Raw genomic sequence first — 24039 nt, forward strand, 5'->3', positions numbered from 1 at the left:
TGAAGAATAAGATTGCACTGTAGGTCGCACTGAAGTGAATGGAAATTACTTCTAAGTAAATGTTCTGAGAGCCAAGCATGTCAGTAAACTGAGATGCAATCGCCCATACGTAGCAGCTGTATAGATCAGGGGTCCTCAGTGTGGTGCCTGTGGGTGCCATGGCGCCCACTGACACCTTATCTGGCACCCGCCAAGTGTTTTTAGAAGTGGGTGGGGCCAGGTAGGGCTTTTGCCCAGCAAGGCTTCTGACTGACTTTTGGAGATTTGATTGGCTGTGCAGATTTTTTAAAATGTTGCTTTGGCAGTTGCTGCCACCACAGCACAAGGATCTACACTGTGTTACTGAAGCTAAGCTGTGGCAATAATTTTGTGGTTGCCTCTGACTCCTGTGGCAGCCATTTTGCTGTTGCACCCACCATGCCATGCCGGAATTCCAAATGTGCCCGCAGACTCAAAAAGGTTGGTCTAGATGAAAGTGGTCATAGGGAAGCTTTGGTGTGTGTGTGCCTGGAGCACCTCCACCTATGAAAACACTTCTGCCTACTTGAACACATGAAGCTGCCTTATACTGAATCATACCACTGGTCCATCAAAGTCTGGATTGTCTACTCAGTTTGGCAGTGGCTTTCCCAGGTCTCAGGCAGAAGTCTTTCGCATCACCTGCTGCCTGATCCTTTCCACTGGAGATGCTGGGGATTGAACCTTTGGGACCTTTGCCATGCCAAGCAGATGCTGTACCACTGAGCTGCAGCCTACTTCAGTGAAGGCAGCAGATTCTTTCAAGTGAAATGAATGGAGCAAACTATGCATTTACAGCTTCCTGTGTACATCGGATCATGCATTGTGTACATGCAAAGCTCTGGGTTGGTACTTGTGGTTGTTAGAAGTCCTATGGCTTTAGTTGATATTCCAAAACAGTGTAGGTATGAAGCATGGTATCTTCATTTATTTAGTACTTGCAAATGTTGTTAATCCAACAATGTACCCAGCTCTTTAGGTTTCACAAGTAAAAACATATGCCACTGTTCGAATGAGCTTCCAATTAAACGTTGACTAAGAGAGAAGAGTTGGGGTCATGAGAGACAAGGGATGAATATGAGCCAGTACAGAAATATGTTTTAGGCTTAGTTTGAGATAAGAATAAGAGACAATGGAAGAAAATTATTAAGGAAGGATTTGAAAAGGGAGAGAGAGAGAGGTGGTGTCATGTGGGTGGTTCTGGGAGGGCATCCCAGTGTGAGAGGCAGCAATGAAGAACATGTGGAGCTCTTTAAGAGCCCAGGATGTCAAACGGTACTAGCATTAAAACGGATAGCAATAGGCATATTGACATACAGGGGAGCCAGCTGCATGCGTGAGAGTGTGAGTTTGTGCATGCACACTACTACAAACTACTGAAATAGCTATGTAGATGTGCAGTCCTATACATAGCACCTCTTGTGGATTCCACGTACTTCACAGAGAGGGATCCAGCCAATGCTCACAACATAGAGCCAGTGTAGTGTAGTAGTTAGAGCTAGTGTCAGGGAGACCTGGGTTCAATGCTGATTCTGTGACAGGTAGATGATGAGAGGGAGGGCATCTTGGCCATCTTGTCGTCATTAGGGGTGTGGGGGGGGGGAGGTAGTTGTGAATTTCCTGCATTGTGCAGGGGCTTGGACTTGATGACCCTGGTGGTCCCTTCCTACTCTATGATTCTATCCCTAGCTCTGAAGGTCATTGGGTGACCTTGGGCTAGACACTGTCAGCCTAACTTATTTTGCAGCAGGAGGAGAGGAAAACAGGATATGCCACCCTTGAAGGAAGAGGTGGTTGACAAAACAAACATTTCAAGCCTAATTAAAGTTTTTGTTCTGAAGCCATCTTGGAAATCCGAGGATCTAGTACCCTGACTGTAAATAAGCAGCAGCAGTAGAGTCATAGAATCATAGAGTTGGAAGGGACCGCCAGGGTCATCTAGCCCAACCACCTGCACAATGCAGGAAATTCACAACTACCTCCCCCACCCACCCCCAGTGACCCCTACTCCATGCCCAGAAGATGGCCAAGATGCCCTCCCACTCATGACCTGCCTAAGGTCGCAGAATCAGCATTGCTGACAGATGGTCATCTAGCCTTTGCTTAAAAACCTCCAGGGAAGGAGCGCTTACCACCTCTCGAGGAAGCCTGTTCCACTGAGGAACCGCTCAGTAGTAAAGGTCAACTTGCTAAAACAAAAAAACCAGAATCGAAAGTAGGGACCATTAGGGTTCTGGACCCCTTGATTTCAGGACAGGCTCCAGCACTTTGGTTCAAGAGGGGTTGTGGGGTCAGGCTTTGCTCTGGGATGTTCTCGCCGGTGGTTGGCGCAGTGTGCAAAGACGCTGCCTGTAATGAGCTCTATCGCCCCGGCCGCTGTCTCTTTAAATCCGATTCAAGACCAAAATGGTATCAGCCGCCACCGCGGTTTGTCTGGTGCTGGCAGAGAAGAACCCAAACAACTAAGGCAGCTGCGAAGAGGACCGGGGCGGGGGGAGAGAGATTGCTCCGTCATTGCACACCGGGCGAACTGGATGGGTGCAGCTTCTGCTTTACCGCAGCATGATGCAGTCGTGCCGAATTAGGCGCTGTTGTTGTTCTTGGGAGAAGGGAGGCAGCTGACCAGCCGGTATAAATAATAATAAAAAACCCACTCTCCAGCTTTGTCTGTCTTTTTTTTTTTAAAAAAAAAGTCGTTTGTGCTAGAAAGGCTGGCAGAACTTGGGAAGGGCGCTGAAGCTGGCTGCCGCTGCGGCTCAAGCGGAGCTGTTCCCTGGGCTTGCAGGAAGAAGCATTTTTTGTCCTTCCGATCGCCTGCGGTGGCATCCTGCAAGGGGACGGTGTTTATGCACCAGCTCTGGGCAGGCTGACGAGAGAGAGCCTGTGCGGTGCTCGCCCAGGGAGCTGCTGCCCTGGACCGAAAGCAATCCAGCCCCCCGGGCGATGCTGCCTCTGCCGTTGCAAAACAATCTAAGGGCGGGGGCTGAAGCACGAGCCAGGGGACAAGCATCTCCTAAGGGTGTGTTTTTGTGTGTGTTTTTGGAGGGGGGGGGGCTGCCGCTTGCCGGGAGAGCAGCAGCTACCTCTCAGGAGCGGAAGGAGGCAGCCCTGCAGAGACTTCATTTCCTCTCCTGACCCCCTTCGTTTACATCACTAACTGGTGACAGTCACATCTAGCCGGCAAAGTACCTGCTACTCCAGCGGCTGGGAAGCTTCTTTGTATGCCGCAGACATGGCCAGCCAGCAGGATTCAGGCTTCTTTGAGATCAGTATAAAATATTTGCTGAAATCCTGGAGCAATAGTGAGTGAGCATTTTTTTTAAAAAAAAATTGTGGTTCTGGATATTGATTGCAGCAAAGGCAACCTTGCGTTATTTCGCTGTTGGGTTTTTTGCAGTTGAACCAAGTGATGTTTTTTTTTGGGGGGGGGGAGGGCAGGAGTTCCCATTCTGTTCTGTTTAGAAAAAAATAAATCAAACACTTAGAGATTTAAACGAGTCCCTTAAATGATACATAGTAATGGGATTATCCTTGATTGAATTAGCAAATTAGGTTGCTTTGGGGATTGATCGCTACCTCCTTCTTATCTCTGGAATATGGTAGGGAATTCACTCTTCTCTCCTTAGATACTTCTGCCTGATCTTACTTCATTTTGTAATTCTTAGTATGACCGTTTTATGACAGTGATTTAGCAGTGCCCTATAATATTTTGCAGTTAGTTGCAAATAGGTGATATAGGAAAAATTGTACGAATCCTGTTCCATTCTACTCACATTTATTCAGCATAATAGAATGGGAGGGTGTAAGGGAGTGATTGCCAGCTGCGTATTCATGTTTCTATCACCACTGTCACCCCCCCTCGCATTATTTTTATGGTTTTGTTGCTTCAGTTATGTTTTCATTGAAGGAGCTGACTGCTTTTTCTAAACCAAATAGGAAATCTGCAGAATGTAAACAAATGAGGTCAGAGCTATCCAGTATTGCAGGGGTTTAATACTGCTGATGCACCATTGTCCTCTGTAGCATCTCATTTTGGTTTAGGATTTTTTTGGGAGGGTTGTTATATAATCAGCAGATATCAAGGGTGTTTGTGAACTTAATCAGGCCTATCTAGACTGTCACATCCAATTTTAAGTAACGTGAAGTTTCATTTAAAAATTGTGGCCAGCTCATGCCTCTCTTTACGTCAGCAAACTGAAAGAGTGTCCGATTCTGCCAATTTCTAAACTGTACACTCTCTCTGGAAAAACACAGGCACCTAATAACTCATTACTCCTGTATCAGTAATCCGATAGCTAGATCATACAATGGATGTAAGTTATTTTTTTCTGATGAGGTGTCAGTTACTGTAAAAAGCAATATAATAATATCGGAGTCTTAATGTATCATGGTCTTTGTGTGAATGACATTTATAGGCATTTCGTTCAGGTAATTTTGAATCACCGTATAGATCGTAAAGACTTCTCAGAATATTTTTTGCTGACTATAAACATAAAGTGACCAAGGAATTTAGCTCTGCAGTAGTTTTCATTTAGCCCAGTTCCCCCCTCTTTGACTTTTAGAATATATAGTATGTGGAGCATAAATGAGTAAATGTCCGTTTTTGGTTTTGTGAGCTACTTTTAATTGATTTGAATGAATATTGTGGTCCTGCATAACAGTAGACGTTATCTAGTGCAATAATAAGAACCTCTAGAGTAGCAAGAGAGTGAGCTGGTTACCAGTTCAAATTTTACCTTGGTCACTAGATGGCCTTAGTCAAACCACCGTCTCTCAGCTTCAGCCCCCCCGCCCCATAAGGGTAATAACACTGGCCTACCCCTTACTGAACTGCTGTAAAGATGAATGTGACAACACACTGCATGAAGCACTTTGCATATTGTGTGTAATGTATTTGTGTGTGTAAAGTGCTGTCAAGTCACAGCCGACTTATGGAAACCCCGTGGAGTTTTCAAGGCAAGGAAGGAACAGAGGTGTTTTGCCATTGCCTGCCCCTGCGTAGTGGCCCTGGACTCTCTTGGTGGTCTCCCGTGCAAGTACTAACCAGGGCTGACCCTACCTAGCTTCTGAGATTTGACGAGATAGGGCTAGCCTGAGCCATCTAGGTCAGGAGGATGCTATATCGATTCTGTTATTCTTATAGTGACTTCCGAAAGGGGAATTGAAAATTGGGAGATTTTGTCATGAGAAAAATGCCAATTCTCATTCACTTAGAATATTCTGAAGTCAGGATGCTGTGTTTCATTAACATGTCCTCTTAATAGTACAGGATTTGCCTTAAGTTTTACAGCATAATTGGACATTAGTGGCATCTTTTATTGCTGCGTAGCAGATTGTTCTCTATCGGGTTCTGTAGTTTTTCAATTAAAATGTGCTTAGAAGTGGCACAGCTCTAAACTGCTAAAACTTCAGTTAGAAGCCTCCAAGTAAGGTTGTATATGCATATTTTTCAACATAGGGCAAATGATCATAGAAAAATTACATTGATTTCAGAGTCTGCCCTCTGTCCTACCATCATAGACAAACATATATTTTCTTCAGGGCCAGGTAGGCTTATCAGAAAGAGACAATGTAATCAGTCTACTTTTATTTATTTAAGCTAGTTGCCAGGTTTATCTGCTTGAAACCTAAAAGACTTTGGACTGGATCCTAACTAGCACAGCTGTGCTAAATGAAGAAGAATTTCCCAACCTCTTCTCTCTGACTCCAGTCTGCTGTACCTCTGAAATCATGTCCTTGGGATCAGTGGACCTTTGGAAACAGCATGGAGGGGAGACTGGGGGGGGGTGACTTTAGATGGGGGGATTGCTGTCATTCTTCCTCCATGGGCAGAGATGCAGTCTGCAAGTGGAAAAGGTGATAGTCCAAACCTTGGTGATTAAAACAAACATTTATCAAAGGTGATATATGCAAAGGACCTTAGATTTATTTTTAAGGGTTTCAGAAATGATTATGGCAGGGGTGAAATTTAGATGTCAGTTGTCTGAAAAGCTGTTGATGAGTGTGCTGATTCTTGAGCGGGAACCTACTTTTACAGTAATGCCTACCTGAGTTTAGTTACACGGCTATAACTGTTGTTTGCAAAATGAGAGGAACAAAGTCAAGGTGGGCAAGTTGAAACCTTTACTTGGAGCAGCTTTCTTTTCATCTTCTGTCTGCTTTCTTTACATGCTTGCTTTAATTTGTTGCTGCTGATGGGGTGGCCTTTCATTGAGCACGGTGGGGACATAAGTGTGTGGGGAGGGCAACGTGCAAGAGAACAACAGCTGTTGGTTTAAGTGGGGAGGGGTGTAGTGTAGTAGCCACAGCTTAGCTCCCTGGAAAAATGTGCAAACAAAGCTTTGGTGTCCAACTTGTGATCTAAGAACCTCTTAAAATGTGATACTGCTACTCAGTTATCACGCTTACTGTCTCAGCATGGCTGGCGTCCAACTAATCATTCACCTGGAACACATCCTGTTACCTTTCCATGTGGTAGGTTTCTGTGCAACCATTCTCATGTGTTATATTTTTGGGGACAGCCAGCAGGGTATTTAGTAGCACAATAATTCTGAGACTGGTCCACCGTGTGTACGAGTGTGTGCTTTGTAGTTTATGCATCTACATAAAAAAATTAAAATATTGAAGATCTTTTTGAAGGCAAACACTGATGAATGCACTGAACTAAAATACAACTTCTGTGCTCCACCCCAGCTGTACTGAATCTGAAGGGGTTCTTGCTAGATAAGGGGTAGTTCATTCCTCTCTGATCAGCTGACTGGATAAGTAACACAATGGTAGATCTCATTTAACTTTGAAGCTGCCATTCCCTTGTTCAGCACATTTGTATGTCCCGTCATTAAGGTCCTAGATCATGTATACAAATGGATTCCTGAGGCCTACTCTTGAAATAAAAGCAGAAATGCACAAACAGGCCACTCATGTGCACATAAGTTTGCAGTGTTCATGCTTATAGCAAAATGTGAATACATTTTTAAAATGTTAGTTTTGAAAACCATTCCTTATATATTTTAAAGCATCACTATGTATCCAGACAATTATGCTAAATTGTTTTTTGCAAGTGACTGATAAGATTCCTTATCAGTATATTTTAGTTCTACAAATGTGGTAGCTATTATGAACTGATGTACAGAGTTTAGATCAGGTTTTTGTGAAATCAGGTGACTGATTCCCTGGAGAAATACAGAAAGCATGTAGAGTCATAGCACAAGCAATAAGAACAGAGAACTGTCTTTAAAAAGAAGTTTTATGCAAGCTAACATCAGTTGCATAAGACAGCCTACATACCACTTTGGATGAAAGATAACCGCAGTACTGATGTAATGGCTTTGCTGATTAATCTTGATCTTCCTCTGCTTTGTGCATGTAGCCAACCCATTTCATGTACTACCAAAGTGCAATTCTCCATGATTACCTCAGGTCTTTCCTTGCCCGGTATTCAAGAATGCCAGCATATATGTGGCACTTCATGTTTAGCTTTGAATGCCACTCTACACCTAGTTACTCATCATTTCTGAGACTGGTATTGCATCAGGGCCATTCTCATGTTGGCAAGAAAACCTTTGCAGCAGCAGAGCTGATGAACTATATTGGTATTAATAACTCAGGAATACATTGCCGAGACACAAGAGCAATACAATAAAGTTATCGCAGAAGAATGCAAATACCCATTTTGTTCGGATCAAGTAGACTCGCTAGCCCACATTGTTTTAGCATGTCTACAAAATAATACTGCATGAAATAAATATATCACTCCCTGGATAAAACAGCCTAAAGACACTTTCTGAGAAGCGGATACTGCGTTATCTGCTGTCAAGTAGATTGCTCAATTGCGTGAGAGATGTGGCAACCTTTCCCTTTATATGTGTGTGTGTGTAAAGTGCTGTCAAGTCACAGCCGACTTATGGCGACCCCTTTTGGGGTTTTCATGGCAAGAGACTAACAGAGGTGGTTTGCCAGTGCCTTCCTCTGCACAGCAACCCTGGTATTCCTTGGTGGTCTCCCATCCAAATACTAACCAGGGCTGACCCTGCTTAGCTTCTGAGATCTGATGAGATCAGGCTAGCCTGGGCCATCCAGGTCAGGGCTTTCTCTTTATAGTGTCAAGGAAAAATTAAATTTCATCCTCCGGTTTTTTTTGTTAAGTGTGAAATGGTAGATGAATAGCCAATGGCTGTAGGGAAAGGAAAGCACTTCATAGGATATAGGAAGAGAAATTTAAACACATTAAGAAGTTATGTATGTGGTGCTAGTAGACATTGCTCAAAAGAGGAGATAAGTAAAGACATTGAACAGTTACTTGGCAAGTTTGTTGTTGCGCTAATAATAAGTAATTTCTTCAAGACCATGCACACAACCCTGTAGTTCCCAGTCACTTTGGTAGGACTTTCACAGAGAAATTTTAATGGGTTGCACACTTGGACTTCCACATCGTCTCACATGGCCAGTATCTATTTAACTAATCCATTAATCTAAATAACAGTTGCTGGCTAGTAGCAGTGTAGGAAAGTTACTACTGTCGTGTTCTGTTTGCAGGCTTCTTGGAAGCCCCTTATCTGTCAGGATAGTAATGCAAGTCAACTCTCCTGTTGTCCAAAATATCCTGGTATCTGGATATGTTTATAGTTTCAAATTGTAGACTCTTCCCTGTGGAACCCACAATACCTTACAAGGCATCTGTGTGTGTGTTAAGTGCCGTCAAGTCGCTTTCGACTCATGGCGACCCTATGAATGAAAGTCCTCCAAAATGTCCTATCTTTGACAGCCTTGCTCAGATCTTGCAAATTGAAGGCTGTGGCTTCCTTTATAGAGTCAATCCATCTCTTGTTGGGTCTTCCTCTTTTCCTGCTGCCCTCCACTTTTCCTAGCATGACTGTCTTTTCCAGTGACTCTTGTCGTCTCATGACGTGACCAAAATACGACAGCCTCAGTTTAGTCATTTTAGCTTCTAGGGTCAGTTCAGGCTTGATTAGATCTATAACCCACTGATTTGTTTTTTTGGCAGTCCACGGAATCTGTAACACTCTCCTCCAACACCACATTTCAAAGGAATCTATTTTCTTCCTATCCTCTTTCTTCACTGTCCAGCTTTCACACCCATACATAGTAATAGGGAATACGATGGCATGAATTAATCTAGTCTTGGTGGCCAGTGACACATCCTTACACTTTAAAATATTTTCTAGCTCCTTCATGGCTGCCCTTCCCAGTCTCAATCTACTTCTGATTTCTTGGCTGCAGTCTCCCTTTTGGTTGATGGTGGAGCCAAGGAATAGAAAGTCTTGAACAATTTCAATTTCCTCAGTGTGAACCTTAAAGTTGTGTAATTCTCCTGTAGTCATTACTTTTGTTTTCTTGATGTTCATCTGTAGTCCTGCTTTGGCACTTTCTCTTTTAACTTTTAGCAGTAGTCGTTTCAGATCTTCACTATTTTCTGCCAATAATGTAGTGTCATCAGCATCTAGTCATATCTTTTCCTTTGACAGATATGTTTCAAAGTTTTCCCGTGAGACTTGTAGTTTGTGGACTGTATCCATGCTTACTGGTTCAGTTCTGTTAGTGGGCTTTCCTTAAAATGAAATGGTTTTGTCTAAGGGGTTTAAACATGTTTCTTTTGCATAAATAGTGGTAATTTAGCAAAAATCTCAACTGATCCCTTAGAACAGCGTTGCCACAGTAATACAAAACTTGCACCATTTTTGACCAGAAAAGATGTCATAATGGTCTCAGGTCTATAGAGTGCTAACATTTGATTTAGCATTCACTGTAATGATGACATAAAGAATAGTTGAAGAATTAAGAATGAATAAAATAGTCATTTACTCATATATTCTTCCTAAAAAGGATTGTTAAAATAGTCTACCACCCTTAGCTATCTGAAAGTCTCCTACCTCCTTAAACAACTCCTTGTTTACCTCTTAATGGTTTTTATAGGCCACCAGTAAAATATGAATTGCTGATTTTTTCATCAGGTCCTCAAAACCTCCCTGTTCTATGTAGTCTTTAGCACAATGGACCAAAATCTCCATTCCCAAGATGAAGTATGTGTAACTAAACCAAAGTGCATTCTTCCCATTAAGAATTGTCCCCATCTTTCTTCTCTTCTATAATATCCTAACAATATATAATACATTATCCCATATATATATCTAAGGCAAACATCCATAATATCCCAAAAACATATAATACATTATCCCAACTAAAATGCCTCTATACCAGTGATGGCGAACCTTTTAGAGACCGAGTGCCCAAACTGCAACCCAAAACCCACTTATTTATCGCCAAGTGCCAATGCAACAATTTAACCTGAATACCACCCCCAGAGGGGGCCCAGAGTGAGAGGCTAGGGTTGCCCAGTTCCTCTTTGCCATGAGTGGGAGGTTTTTGGGGTGGCGCCTGAGGAGGGCGGGGTTTGGGGAAGGACTTCAGTGCCATAGAGTCCAATTGCCAAAGTGGCAATTTTTTCCAGGGGAACTGATCTCTATTGGTTGGAGATCACTTGTAATAGCAGGAGAACTCCAGCTAGTGCCTGGAGATTGAGTAATCAAAAACTGGCTCCAAGTGCACAAGGAAGGCAAGGAATCAAAATAATGCACTTGTACAGCTAACAATAAAAGCACAGACTCAAACTGAAATGCAAATAGGTCTATTCAAAAGAACAACCTCAATGATAAGAATAAATATGTGCTCAAGGAGCAAAAGACAAAAACCAATCAATATTCACAGTTACAGTATCCCAAAGGTAAATGTAAGTATGCAATTTCTCTAAAAGGTAAATAGAGGTATAATAGGCAAAAAGTCCAAACATCCAACTGGTAAGTATGCACAGGCAACGGAGTAGTTATAAACCGCAATGGGCTTCCGGTAAAGTCCCCATTTCATATTCTTTTTTCAAGCTTCAAATGTATCCGTGTGCCAATAACCTAAAAGCCAAAAGACAAAATGCAAAACCACCAATAATATATACTAAAATTACTGTTAAAGTCAATTGATTCATATTATATACATACCCTTATGGGAAAAGAAGCTTATAAGCTTGCAATTAAATATGGACAGCTTTGGTAAAGCGTCTAAAGTGACTTATGCTGAGTTACATTAATATAACATTCTCTTAATTCCACAGGTGTCATCAGTTTGCAGTCAAGCTGGAGGTTACCGTATATACAGAAAAATAAGCACCATAACATTTTACAGAAAGCTAGAAAGGTCCATAAAGGAGTTTAAACCATTTGGAATAATAGTATCAAATAAAAAGATAAAGCGGGACTCTTGTTGTGACAATATTCTATCCATATCCTGGTTCTGAAAAGGTCTACCATGGTACTGCCATATCACAAAAAACTGCATTTCTGAGTCGGAATGTTTGAGATCCCTATAGTGCTCCGTGAGTTTAAATTTAAATTTAGAGGCTCCACTCACGGAGCACTATAGGGATCTCAAACATACCAACTCCCTCCCAACCGCTAAATAACAATAAAGGGGAGGGGGGTTCTTAAAGTACTTCCTGAAAATGCACAGGCTTTTGTGAATCTTCTTGGAGGTTGTACCTTAAAACTGAGGAGCAACAGCTACCACAACTTTTCAATTATACGGATGTATAATTTGTACCTTCCATATCATGGCACCAGGGCAGCTGCAAGTTGCATTTGTCATGACTTTCTCATGTGCCAATACCTTTGATGTGCGTGCAAGTATATAGTGTTACTAAAGTGTTCACTGTTGTAACACCTGTGGAGGGATTCATTGTTCCTAGCCCAAGAACATTTTGACATGCCCTGAATTGTTATAGACTGTGTCTTCCTTCTTATTTCTTTAGGAAAACCGTCTGAAAACTTGGCACTAAGAAACATTGGAATATCCATATGAGGGTTTTGGAGAGCAATCCTAAGCAGGTTTACACAGAATTGTAGTCAGGTCTGTTCAGGGGGACCTATAACCAGAAAAGTGCAGTAAGGCTTGCACTGGTAGTGTGGAATGACACATTGTGTGATTTCACAGAAACACCACATTCTTCCATGGAGCCAATTAAGAACCTTTTGAGGAAGGTCTCGTGCTCAAGGGTGGTCATCTTCATACATGTTATAAATAAATGTAGGCTTTTATAAATCTTACAAAACAGCACTGATGATTCATGAATTTTAATGTACTTATTGACATTCATTGCAGCCCTGAAGTCCTGATTGCCATTGAACTGACTAATAGTGGAAAGCATAAAGGAGTTTGATTATTTTTTGCAATTATTTGGGACTGGTTACTTATATTGATGTTATTTAATAACAAGGTTGCTGAAAATGTTAGGATAGTCGAGGAAGGTTTCTGCTGAATATATTATATTGTAAAATATCTATCTTTCAGCAAAATTTTGCAAAATTCCTTAAATTCCTCATAGTCTTTGTGAAAACCAGATTACATAGCTGTCTCATCCCTGAATTCATGAGAATCTATCTGTTAAAAAAATGCAGGTAGTCATGTTGGCCCACAAGAACAGATCCAAAAGTGCAAGTAGTCGTTTAGCTATAATTGGGAACAACTAAAACATCACAAACCAGCGATGTGGACTCTAATCTGGTGAACTGGGTTTGATTCCCCACTCCTCCACATGAAGCCTGCTGGGTGACCTTGGGACAGTCACGGTTCTCTCCGAACTCAGCCCACGCGGAGGCAGGCCATGGCAAACCACCTTTGACTTATGGGGTCACTATAAGTCAGCTGTGACTTGACGGCATTTTCCACCACACAAAACATCACAAAAAGGTTTTGATTTCCTAGATGTCTCCCTCAGATTAGATGTTCAGTACAAAAAAATGAAAGGGGGGGGGAAAGAGATGTTTGTTAGCATGATGGAAAAGCCCAAGCAATCTTAAAATGAAGTACATGTGGTTTAGCAGATTTAGATTAGATAGTGCTGGCTGCAAAACAGATTTCAAGATGCCCATGGAATTCTGGGACAAATAAGCCATAGTTGCTTTTCCCTTGAGAATTTGGATCTGTATCCATTGCAAACCAAAACATGCAGGACCCTTGTAAAAAGAGGAAAATAACGAAAAATGTAGAAGTCTTTATATTATTAGAAATTTAGAGTGATGTTGACTGTGGGATATTTACTTCATATAATGAAATCCCCCTCCTCCCACACACCATCTTTTAATTTTTTCATCTAACCTGAAGAAGAATTCTTGGGTAACTGAAAGCTTGCTCTCTACTTGTGATGTTTTCATACAACTATTGAGCTTTAGTTGTTCTAACTAAATAGTTACGTCCACTGAATTTCTCAGTATCTTTTTGCTCTTTCTCCAGAAAGATAGAAGTAATATAAAATAATACATTTTAGAGGAAGCTTCATTATTTGATTTGTAGCCTGCAGACATTTCCAAATAAATTCCTGAACCCCAGTGTTGTGCTCCTATATCTGGTGTATATTTTAATCCTAAAATTGAGTATTGAAAGGTATTCTGTCTGCAAGCATTTTTTTAAAATCTGATTTGATTGACTTACTTTACAAATGTGACTTAATGTAACATATTTGTGGAGGAATTGCTTTTTTCTAACGTGGCATCTTATTAAACCTTTTCTGCGATTAGGGTTGCCAGATCCCCCCTGGCCACTGACAGGAGATGGAGGGAAGGTTGCCAGATCCAGTTTGGGAAAGTCCTGGAGATTCGGGGATGGAACCTGGAGGCTGGCATCCCTATCTGTGAATGTTTTGCCTTCAACAGATAAATTGGTTTTTTCAGATTAAATGATAACAATGTCTTAACACAAAGGGATATTTTGAGGATATCCAATGATGATAGTCCTGTAAATTGATAAAATGACACAAGCAAATGAGTTCCTTTGAAGATCACAACTGCAACTCCATAATGTAACAGTTCCACTAACATTGTTCACCCTTTTGAGATAATTACACCTGAAAATTTCAATATGTTTGGATGTGTATGTAATGAATTTGCCATTGGAACTATTAATTTTTGTAATACCTTTATCTTAAACACCTTCTGAAATACAATAATCCAAGGCAAGACTGTTTAATTTTATAGGAGTATTGTTTGTTTGAAATATTTATCTCCTGCATTTTAAGGCTTCTACTCTTGCTCAATTGAAACAACGAAACTGATCGTTGTAAAAACAACAAAAAAGACCAGAAGTAAGCAACATTAAAACAATACAACAGCAGCATAAATCTTGGCAGCAGTAAAATTACAATAAAACCAGAGCAGTGGTGAAGAAGGGAAAGAAAAATAAACGGAGAGTTTTTATTTGGTTCTTAAAGCTTATTGAGGTTGGTCCCAGGCATATAACTTTGGGGAGGGAGTTTCGGAGTTTGGATGCTGCAGTGGAAAAAAAGCTGTGTCTCAGGTAGCTGCTTTTAAAAGTGAGAGCATGCAGAGCAGGGCCTCTTAACTGATGGGCACGTCTGTTTTGGGAGCACACAGTTCTACCCTGATCCCAAATCTTGCAGAGTTTTAATGCAAAAAAATAAACACTTTGAATTGGCCCTGGAAAGAGATTGGCAGCTAGTGTACTCCTTTCAGAACTGGCAAGATATGCTTGTTAAAACTTATGCCAGCCAGCAGTCTCACTGCAGAGTTTTGAAGAAACAGCTGAACAGCTTTTTAAGGTAGTCATGCATAGCATGCGCTGCAGCAATTTACCCTGAGTGTAACCAGAAGTGCGTAACTGTGGCCATATTCTGTTTAGTGAAGGACTGCAATAGTGGCCAAAGGTGCTTTGTGCTGGCCACACAAATCTGATAGCACCCTGAAACCGTAAACCTGTTGGACAGAGGAACCCTATCTAGGACAGGCTGACTTCTGTAGCTCTAAGTTGCTGTAGTTTTACCAATACCTGTCCTTCAGTTTATTGGCCCTCGTTCAGCCTGCCTCCAGATGTTCCCCCCCCAGGACATCCACTCTTGCACCTGGCTCTTCTGGAAAAAAAGAAAAGAATTGGATGTCATCAGCAACCTGGATGAGCCCCCAGCTGTGGTTTCGTGTAAACAAAGGACAAAATGTTGCTCCATAGACTGCCTTAACTAAATTTACCTAATCAATTGTAACTAGTCTGAACTCTGATACCACTCTAGGGTTGCCAATCTCCAGGTGGTGGCTGGAGATCTCCTGCTATTACAACTGATCTCCAGCCGATAGAGATCAGCTCATCTGGAGAAAATGGCCACTTTGGCAATTGAACTCTATGGCATTGAAGTCCCTCTCTTCCTCAAGCCCTGGCCTCCTCAGGCTCCACCCCAAAAACCTCCCGCTGGTGGTGAAGAGGGACCTGGCAACCCTATACCATTCTGAGACTGCTGTGCAGAAATATTGGGGTCCAAGTCACAACTGATGTGAGCAACTTTGTCTGCAAAATGGATTGCAAATGGGTCACAACATGTTTCTGAGTTTTCTAAAGTTTCCTAACTCATGCAAAATATAGAAGCTCCCTCACAGTTTGGAAGACATCATCTGGATGACTTTGTATGGAATTAATGGTCGTGGTAATGTTTGATTTACCACCGCCGTGACCACAGAATAGGCACAAGTATGTGTGGAAGCCTGTGCTTTTGAGCCCTTTTCATTTATACTTGAGCTGTCTTCAGCCTTCTCCATTGCCCTTAATTCTCCAGAGAACCAAGGAGTAGAAGGAACTCTGTCAGTTGAAAGAGAACATATAGTAAGTAGTTCATCACGTGGACTTCCCAGGTAATCTCTGAATTCCAATGATTAAAACAGCCACTCCAGCCCCACCCAAAGTCGCTATAGGAAATAATAGAGCGCGAGTAATTCTGGAACCCCAGAAAAACCCAAATCTGAATCCCAAATTGGTACTGGGGACCCAAATACTATCAAATGCTGGTATTTATGCCCTTCCTGAAATGTGAATTAAAAAAAAAATACTGGTTTTTTTCAGGTGCACATCCCTCGCTTCAACAGAAAGGCTAGCAGGAAACTCCCTAAGGCTGTCAAGCATTCAACCAGATACAGCAGTCTCTGAGAGTGGGCAGATGATAATCTGTTCTCTACCCCAGCAGAGAGTCTGAGTTCCCATAAATCGTATCTTTGACCCTCCAGTCCTTGGTTGCACCTATGGACACTAGTGCTGCTGTTCAGTCTGCATGTTTAGGTAAAGATATTACTGCAGCTCCAAAAGCAGTAGCTTTGAGCAGCCAGATGGTCTCAGTGTCTGGGCCAGGTTTTTGGTGGCAACAGCGCTCTGCTCTCTTCAGCAGCAGATGGGAGATACTGCTGGGTGCCTGATGACAATAGCATTACTCCTTGTCACCAGATATTTCTCCTGTGATTGATGCTACTGCCAAGTCTCAGTTATTTAAAGTTTTGGGCCTTTTTCTCGTTTATGGCTCTGTTGTGTTCTGCTGCTTAGTTAGTTGTGATTGTCGCTATATGTGTGTGCAAGTCGCTGTCAAGTAGCAGCCAACTTATGGCAACCCCGGCAAGGTGCTTTCAAGGCAAGTGAGAAGCAGAGGTGGTTTGCCATTGCCTTCGTCTGTAGACCCTTCCTTGGTGGTCTCCCTTCCCAGTACTGACCCTGCTTGGCTTCCGAGATCTGATGAGATCAGATTATACCATGCCAATTTCCCTCCCAATTGCTGCTATATAGGGGTGATTTTTTTTTTTACTTGTATCACCAAATTATTACATAATTCATTAATGGAAAAAATATATCATGTACTTTCTGTAATGCAAGTACCGCTTACAAAAATAATCTAAAATGCACAAAAAATTAAATGACGTTCTCTGAAACAAAAATGATGAAGTTCTCTGAAACAAAAATGTTAGATTTGGTTTCTGAAAAGAGACCAGGGAAAAACAACTCCAAAACTCTAGTGAAAGAGTATTTGAACGAAGAAGAGCAGTAATGGAAAAAGCTAATGTGCAAACTTACAACGAGCATCTTCTCTTGGGCTGATCAAAGATTGTGCAAGAGGTAGTCCACATAAGTAATCAAGGTCATGAAGAGTTTAGAGGTAAAAACCAACACTTTGAATTGGGCCGGGAATAAAAAAGCTAACCTTTGAAGCTGTTTCAGTGTTTTTTGTTCACTATTGGTCTACACCAGTTAAATGGACTGCTGCTGCATTTTGCATTAATTCCAAGCTGTCTTCAAGCTCATTATAGTAATTTTATCTTAAGGATACAGAAGCATGGCTGAGTATAGCTATTTTGGCAGAGCCAGGAAGGGAGGATAACTTTCAGACTAAGTGCAGATGATTAAAAACCATTCCTGGCAACTACTCCATCCTGATGATCTAATAAAAGGGATGGGTCTAGGAGCACTCACCTAATCATAAAGCCAGCATGGTGTAGGATCTAAGAGCGGTTGACTCGAATCTGGGGAACCGGGTTTGATTCCCCACTCCTCTACATGAAGCCTCCTGGGTGACCTTGGGCTAGTCACAGTTCTCTCAGCCTCACCTACCTCACAAGGTATCTGTTGTGGGGAGAGGAAGGGAAGGTGATTGTAAGCCACTTTGAGACTCCTTAAAGGTAGAGAACATCGGGGTATAAAAACCAACTTTTCTTCTAATTTAACTCCGTCCAGAACAGGCATGTCAATCTCCTTGAGAGCCTCACCTTTCTCCTTTCTCGATTCTGTTTCAGCTTGTTCAGCCTCATGCGCTTGACCACTGCATTCAGACACTTAGAGCAAGTTTAGAGCAAAGATGTGTGGCTGGAGGCATATATAAAGGGAGAGATGTTTAGGTGTCATCAGCATGCTGATAAAAAACCCCAGCTCCAAAGCATCATATGATCTTGGCTAATCAACTAACATAGATAAAAAAGATAGTAAGCACCGAACCCTGCATCACCCTACTGATCAGGTCTCAGGCCAATGATTAAGCTTTATCATTGATGGGTTATCTCTGCCTTACTAGACAAAAAGGACCAAAACTAATGAAAGGCTACTCTTTGAGACTCCAAACTCTAGGTCAGGGTGGGGAACATTTTTCCTGCCAAGGGCCATTTGCTCATTTATAACATCATTTGGGGGCTATAATCAGGTGTAGATCTCCCGGCGTGGGGGGGGGGAGAGGCTAGGGTTGCCAAGTCTCCAGCCACCACCTGGAGGTTGGCAACCACAGGGGAGGCCATGCAGAGAAGACCTGGAGGGCACTCCCGCTCCCCCTCCCTCCCCCCTTCCAGGTGGGAGGGCAACCAGCGGTGGGCCCTGTGCAAACGAGGCGCCAGGGGGACACAGCCCGCAGCCGATCCTCAGGGAAGGGAGAGAGGAAGGAAGGAAAACAGAGAAATGGAGGGGGAGAAAAGGACGGAAAGAGACAGACAAAGAAAGAGACGAAGGAGAGAGGGGGAGAAAAGAAAAAGAGTGACAGAAAAAGAGGAAGAGAGAAAAGCCTTCCCCCCCCCACACACACACACACCCGCACACACTGGCCCCACGCAACCGGGCCCCAGCCTCCACACCCTCCCCCCCCCCATCCCAAGTCCACAAAAGGCCCTCCAAGCCCGATCGGCTCCCGCACGCATGTTCTGCCACTGGGAGCCACCAGCCTCTCCCCCCATACCAGGTCTGTGACCATTTCCACCATTTCAGCCAGAATAAGGCTTGTACAATCAAAGCTGACTTCCATCTGCACTGGGCATCTTCAAAAGAAGAAAGACGTATGAATTATCACACACACACTGACCCTCAAGGCAAGGTTGATGGAACCATAGCTACGACAGGCTCAGATAAAATAGAACCACTCTCGACATCTAGCCAAGTTGCATTTATACAAAGCAGGTATACATCTTTCTCCACAAACAAATCACGGAAGAGAGTGATCTTTTTTGTTACAGATCTGGCATCAAACAATATCATGATTGATCCAAGGGGTAGATAAGGGGTTTTTCCACCTACATACTACTGGATAGGTCAGAAATTGGGCAGAGAACACCCAGCTTTGATTGGTTGCATGTTGTATCTGTGTGTGCCACAGCTATCTGTTTGCATCATTCTGCATTTATCTCTCTGTCTCACAATTATCATTTCTCCTACTGCCATACCTTCCGTACTTGTGAACCATAGCTATATTGCAAAGGTCAGCTCACACAGCCCTGCACATTCTTACCTCTTCTCTTACCTCTTCTTCCCCATGGCTCAGCCATTAAAAAGAACAAAATAATTACCCACTAAATGCTGAGGTCAATTTGTTAACTTGTACTATTAATTTAAATGAATTTTGCTAGCCACTTTGGGGTTTTATTTAATTGACATGCTGGAGAGAAATATTTTAATTAATTAATTTTTAAAAAACTTAAGTATCTTCCACAGATAATGTTGCAAAACTGTGATTTATGATTACGGTTATTTAATAAGAGTATCTGAAGTTGAGAATTGATGCAAAATATGTTATACAAGTAGGAGACCTACAAAGATTCATGGAGGAAGGGGGGAATCCTGTCACCACCTCTCCACTGTCCTGCTGCTGCTGGCCAGCTGATGGGAAAGCTAGGAAAGGAAAGAACAGCACATGCTTTGGCTCCATCAGCTGGCCAGCAGTGGTTGTGATGCTGAAAGTAGAAAAGACATACTTTCTACTCTGAACTTCTGCAGAAATCCTATAGTTTTGTTTTGGGTTTTTTGCTTAAGTTATAGGTTGAAATGAAAATTAGGTTTAGAACTTCACTACTTGGTTGAAGGATAGTGTAGTATAGTGGACAGACTGTTGGGAAAATTCTTTTATCAGAGGTTATGGATCGTATGATTGTGGCTGGTGAAAGTCATATTAGAGCGCTCACACACAATGAATAGACAAAGTCCTTTGTCTTAGCAAAAACAAAACTTTACTCACTATAAAATAGGGTAAGGGTAAACTTTAGTTCAAAACAATAAATCCTTACTATATTTCTAGTTCCCTAAACGTGCCAGAAAAGATCTGGCAGTTTCTAAACTTAAGCACATGGCATCTCTAAAATACAGAGTTGCCCCATCCTCTCTGTTTGAGATTCAAAAGGTAACTGGGTTGCTCTTTCTTCTTAGACAAAGAAAGAGCTGTAACATGCAGATTTTGGGTACGTGACCAACAACATGTTTACAACTGATCCTCTACAACCTAATTGACACATTGGAGATTACATCACCTTCTTGAACTGATCAGCATCAATACAATCAATTTTAACCCTTGTCTGTCTGACATGTAACGAAGCTTGCTATCTAATCCTCAACACTGTTAGGCTAGGATCTGAGAGACCCAGATTTGAATCCCCATGGAAGCTTGTTGGGTTACTGTGGGCAGTCATACACTCTAAGCCTAACCTATTTCACAGAGCTGCTGTGAAGATAAAATGGAAGAGAGGAGAACAATGTAAGCTGTGTTGTGTCCCCATTGGGGAGAAGGGCAGGGTATAAATGAAGTAAAATAAAATAAATATCCAAGGACAGGAAATTCTATTGGTGGTGAAGATTTAACAGCCAAAGAATTGTTCCAAAGCCTTGTGTGAAATTTGTCCCCATGTTTTCTTGACTTCCCTGTCCATGGTACCATGTCCTTCAAGGTAGCTGGGCCTATAGTTTCTTTGCCTCTTTACTCATGTTCCAGCACAGTTCCTCAGTGGAACTGATAAATCCTTTAAACCCTGTGGGATTGTTTTCCTCAGGTTCTTTTTGTCTTGGACTTCTCAATGCTTCAGCTTTACTGCCCCTTCTACCCTCTTACCCTCCAAGTCTCTATCTCTGCTTAACTGAGATCCTTGCTGTCTGTCCATGCAGCCATCTGAACTACTATTAGGACTGCCAGCTCCGGGTTGGGAAATACCTGGAGGTTTTGGGGGTGGAGCCTGAGGAGGGTGGGGTTTGGAGAGGGGAGGGACTTCAGTGCCATAGAGTCCAATTGCCAAAATGGCCATTTTCTCCGGGTGAACTGATCTCTGTCGCCGGGAAATCAGTTGTAATAGCGGGAGATCTCCAGCCACCATCTGGAAGTTTGCAACCCTAACCACTATTCATTGTCCCTCCACCCCCATCTTGCTGTCACTGCTAGTTCATGCCTTACAGCTACCGGGATTACTCCAGTGATTTGATTCAGCCTTTCCTGGTGTTCAGGGAGAAGGTGGTCCATAAAGTTGTTTGGAAAATAGTCTTAATTGTGAGCAATACTGTGCCATAACTTACTTGCATGAGTCAGAACATCGTTGTTAGGTTTACGGGAGCTGTCAACGTCTTCGCATCTCTGCAGCTTCTCAGTTCATAAAACACTTTAGATTTCCACCCCATTTACAGCATCTAAATATACATTTGTTTTTCTAAAATTATTTCCAAAACAAGTAACAAAGATAATAGTTTGGCTGTAAATTCAAAGATCAGTGCATTTTAGAGAGCATTTAGAAGAGATACCACTTACGGAGTGGCCCAGCGGGAGATGTCATTCTGTAGTGCTGATGAAGTGCCAGAAATAAAATCGAGTTAATTACTACCAATTTCAAACCTGTCACAAAGCTGCAAAAGAAAAGAAAGTGGGAATGAGCCTTTCAGAATCTGTGAATGACTCATGCTGAATATAGTTCACAATGGGTAACCGGGTTAGTCTGCCTGTAGCAGCAGAAAAGAACAAGAATCCAGTAGCACCTTAAAGACTTAACAAAATTTCTGGCAGCCACTTCAGCTGTGACTCACAGAAGCTCATACCCTTGCAGAAATTTTGTTAGTCTTTAAGGTGCTGCTGGACTCTTGCTCTTTTCTCATGCTGAATGTTAGCTGATAAAGAGAAAAGGCTCAAATGTTCTGGCAGGCAGATCAGCATTCGGGCGAAACTAAACTAAGCAGCAGCATTATGAAACTACGTTGAGCTACAATGGCAACAGTATTGAACTGCAAGGTACAAATTGGAGGTTACCGTTCTGGTATACATTTTGAACAGATGCATCATAATTTACTTTAGGAATAAACAAGCACCAGCAGGTTAAGGGATTGGAAGCAATCAGCAAGACCACATGCTCCCTCTCTAGCCTCTTCCCTTTTCTCTTGAGCACTTATTCAACTCCTGTTTTATGAAAGCAATAACTAAGCACCAATGGTAATCACAGTTAAAGCTAACAAAGGACTTGTGTGCATGGCTGTTTCCCTTGCAGTCACCCCTTCCCACTACTTCGGGGCCGCTCTCCCCACACGTTTTCCCTGTGTTTTCTGGATGTTGTTTAGCCAGCATCCAGAAAACGCAGGCAAAATGCGCGGAAACGCACTGGGAGAGCAAGGCAACCTCTGACGGTCGGAAAATGCATGCATACTCAAAACAGATCTGAGAATCCATTATGGTACTGAGTTGCCTAGAAGAAGGATGAGAGGCTAATAAAAATAGATCAATGTGTTTTCCGCATAAAAAAGAAGCATTCGAGTACAGCACGTCCCTGCGCACAGTAGTTTTATTTATTTATTTATTTTGCTGAAGTTGATGCCAAGTAGATTGTTAACTTTTGGATGCCCGGCAAAGTGATCTCATGATGCCGGGAATAATAATCCATTATGCCAACATAGCTTGCCATTGTGACTACTGCAAAGTGACGTCTCACTACAAGTGTTCTAAAGTGGCATGTGATGTTTATTGCTAATGAATTATACTACTTTGTTGTACTATCCACACAGTGCTTCACATTGTTCTTCCATTTTACATTTGCCTTTATAAAAGTGTCCCTCAATAAACGTGACTTACAATGTGGAATTTCTAAATTCTTTTTCATTGATATTACTGATTATCAAACTTGTTGAATAACAGGCCACTGAGCCCAAGCATTTATCGTTCGAACTCCTTCCCACTTGTGGAATGAAACTGCACCTGTGGAACAAAGTACTACAGCTCTCAAGTGACATGTCAGAATTCAGGGGGAGGTCCAAGTTGGTTGGGGAAATTGCAGCTCGGTCTTTCTGCAGTATCATCAGTTTGGCTCGGATTATGATGGGTTGGGACAGTTTTATTTTATATTTTTGCATTCTATAACATAAATATCTGAAAAGTATTCTGTAATGCCAAATGATTAGAAAGTTTGTATTTGTGGAATTGACAGGCTGGTTTAAGAACAATCTGTGGTAGAAGGCCAACTGAAATGGTTAGAAATGTACATTTCTGAAAATTTTGAAGCCATAGAAGAAACCTGGTAGTTTCCATTTTTGAAAGAAAAAGGAAAATGTTGAGAAAAATTAACATATGTGTGGTAGCATAATTCTTATTAAACCTGAACTCCTGAACTCATTTGACTGCTTTAACATAAATGCATCATTTAGTTCGTATATAAAATTTTACTGCTTTGCATATTTATGATACTCAAAGTACAAGCGTCTTAGTTTTCTACAAGTATAATTGTAAACACACCAAATACTAGAGTGAGAGTGAGATGCAAATTACTGCACCTTGTGCTTCATTAGCATATGTATCTTCGTTTTGCCATCTGAAAAAATGGGGGGGGGAGTTGAAAATAGAAACACAAACAATTCGATCCAGCAAGTCATCAGAAAAAGGCATTCTTTGGCAGATGTTTCCTCTAAGTGATTCCCAGGGCCACAGTACCCACATGGACTAATAGCCAGACAGGTTGGGTGGTGGGGGCTGCACTGAGGAGGTGAAATCATTGGCCTGCCTCTAGTGCTTGCAGAAGAGGGAGTTGGAGTGGTTTCATCACCTTTTCCTTCCTCAGCAAAGCTTCCAATCCCATCAACTTTCCCAGTGTTGGAAGGTACTTCTTGCAGGAAGGGAACATGGGAAGGTTTCATAATCCTTGTGCCAATGGATTGCTGGACCAAAATTTTGTAGTAAACAAAAGAAACACAAATTTTGTAGTAAAGAAAAGAAAATGTTTTGTTTGGACAGAAGAAGTCTAGTATAGGCAGAAGAGGGCTAGCGGTATATTAGGATATTGAATAATATAACTTGAAAACACTGAACTCTTTAATAGTGTTGTCACATACATTATGACATTGTGGACAAAATATAGTCGTGTTTAAACTTCAAAATATAGTCACAATTCTTTGATCAGTGTCTACTGTTGTAGTTTTGTATATATCTATAGAATACACAGGCAT

General features: G+C 41.9%; 1 protein-coding gene across 2 annotated transcripts in view; it reads left to right on the plus strand.

Moving 5' to 3' along the window:
* FRY (FRY microtubule binding protein) overlaps positions 1-24039 on the plus strand; it is a 205419-nt gene that overhangs the window by 15148 nt on the left and 166232 nt on the right. Inside the window, exon 1 of one of the 2 annotated variants that reach the window (XM_056858511.1) lies at positions 3181-3320. The exons of the other annotated variant lie outside the window; for it this stretch is intronic. Coding sequence (XP_056714489.1) covers positions 3251-3320 — 70 coding nt within the window. The 5' untranslated portion in view covers positions 3181-3250. Of the gene's footprint in view, positions 1-3180; positions 3321-24039 lie in introns of those variants that run through there. 2 annotated transcript variants of the gene reach the window in all.

This window comes from Euleptes europaea, chromosome 12 (genome assembly GCF_029931775.1).
Source record: "Euleptes europaea isolate rEulEur1 chromosome 12, rEulEur1.hap1, whole genome shotgun sequence".
Lineage (NCBI taxonomy): Eukaryota > Metazoa > Chordata > Lepidosauria > Squamata > Sphaerodactylidae > Euleptes > Euleptes europaea.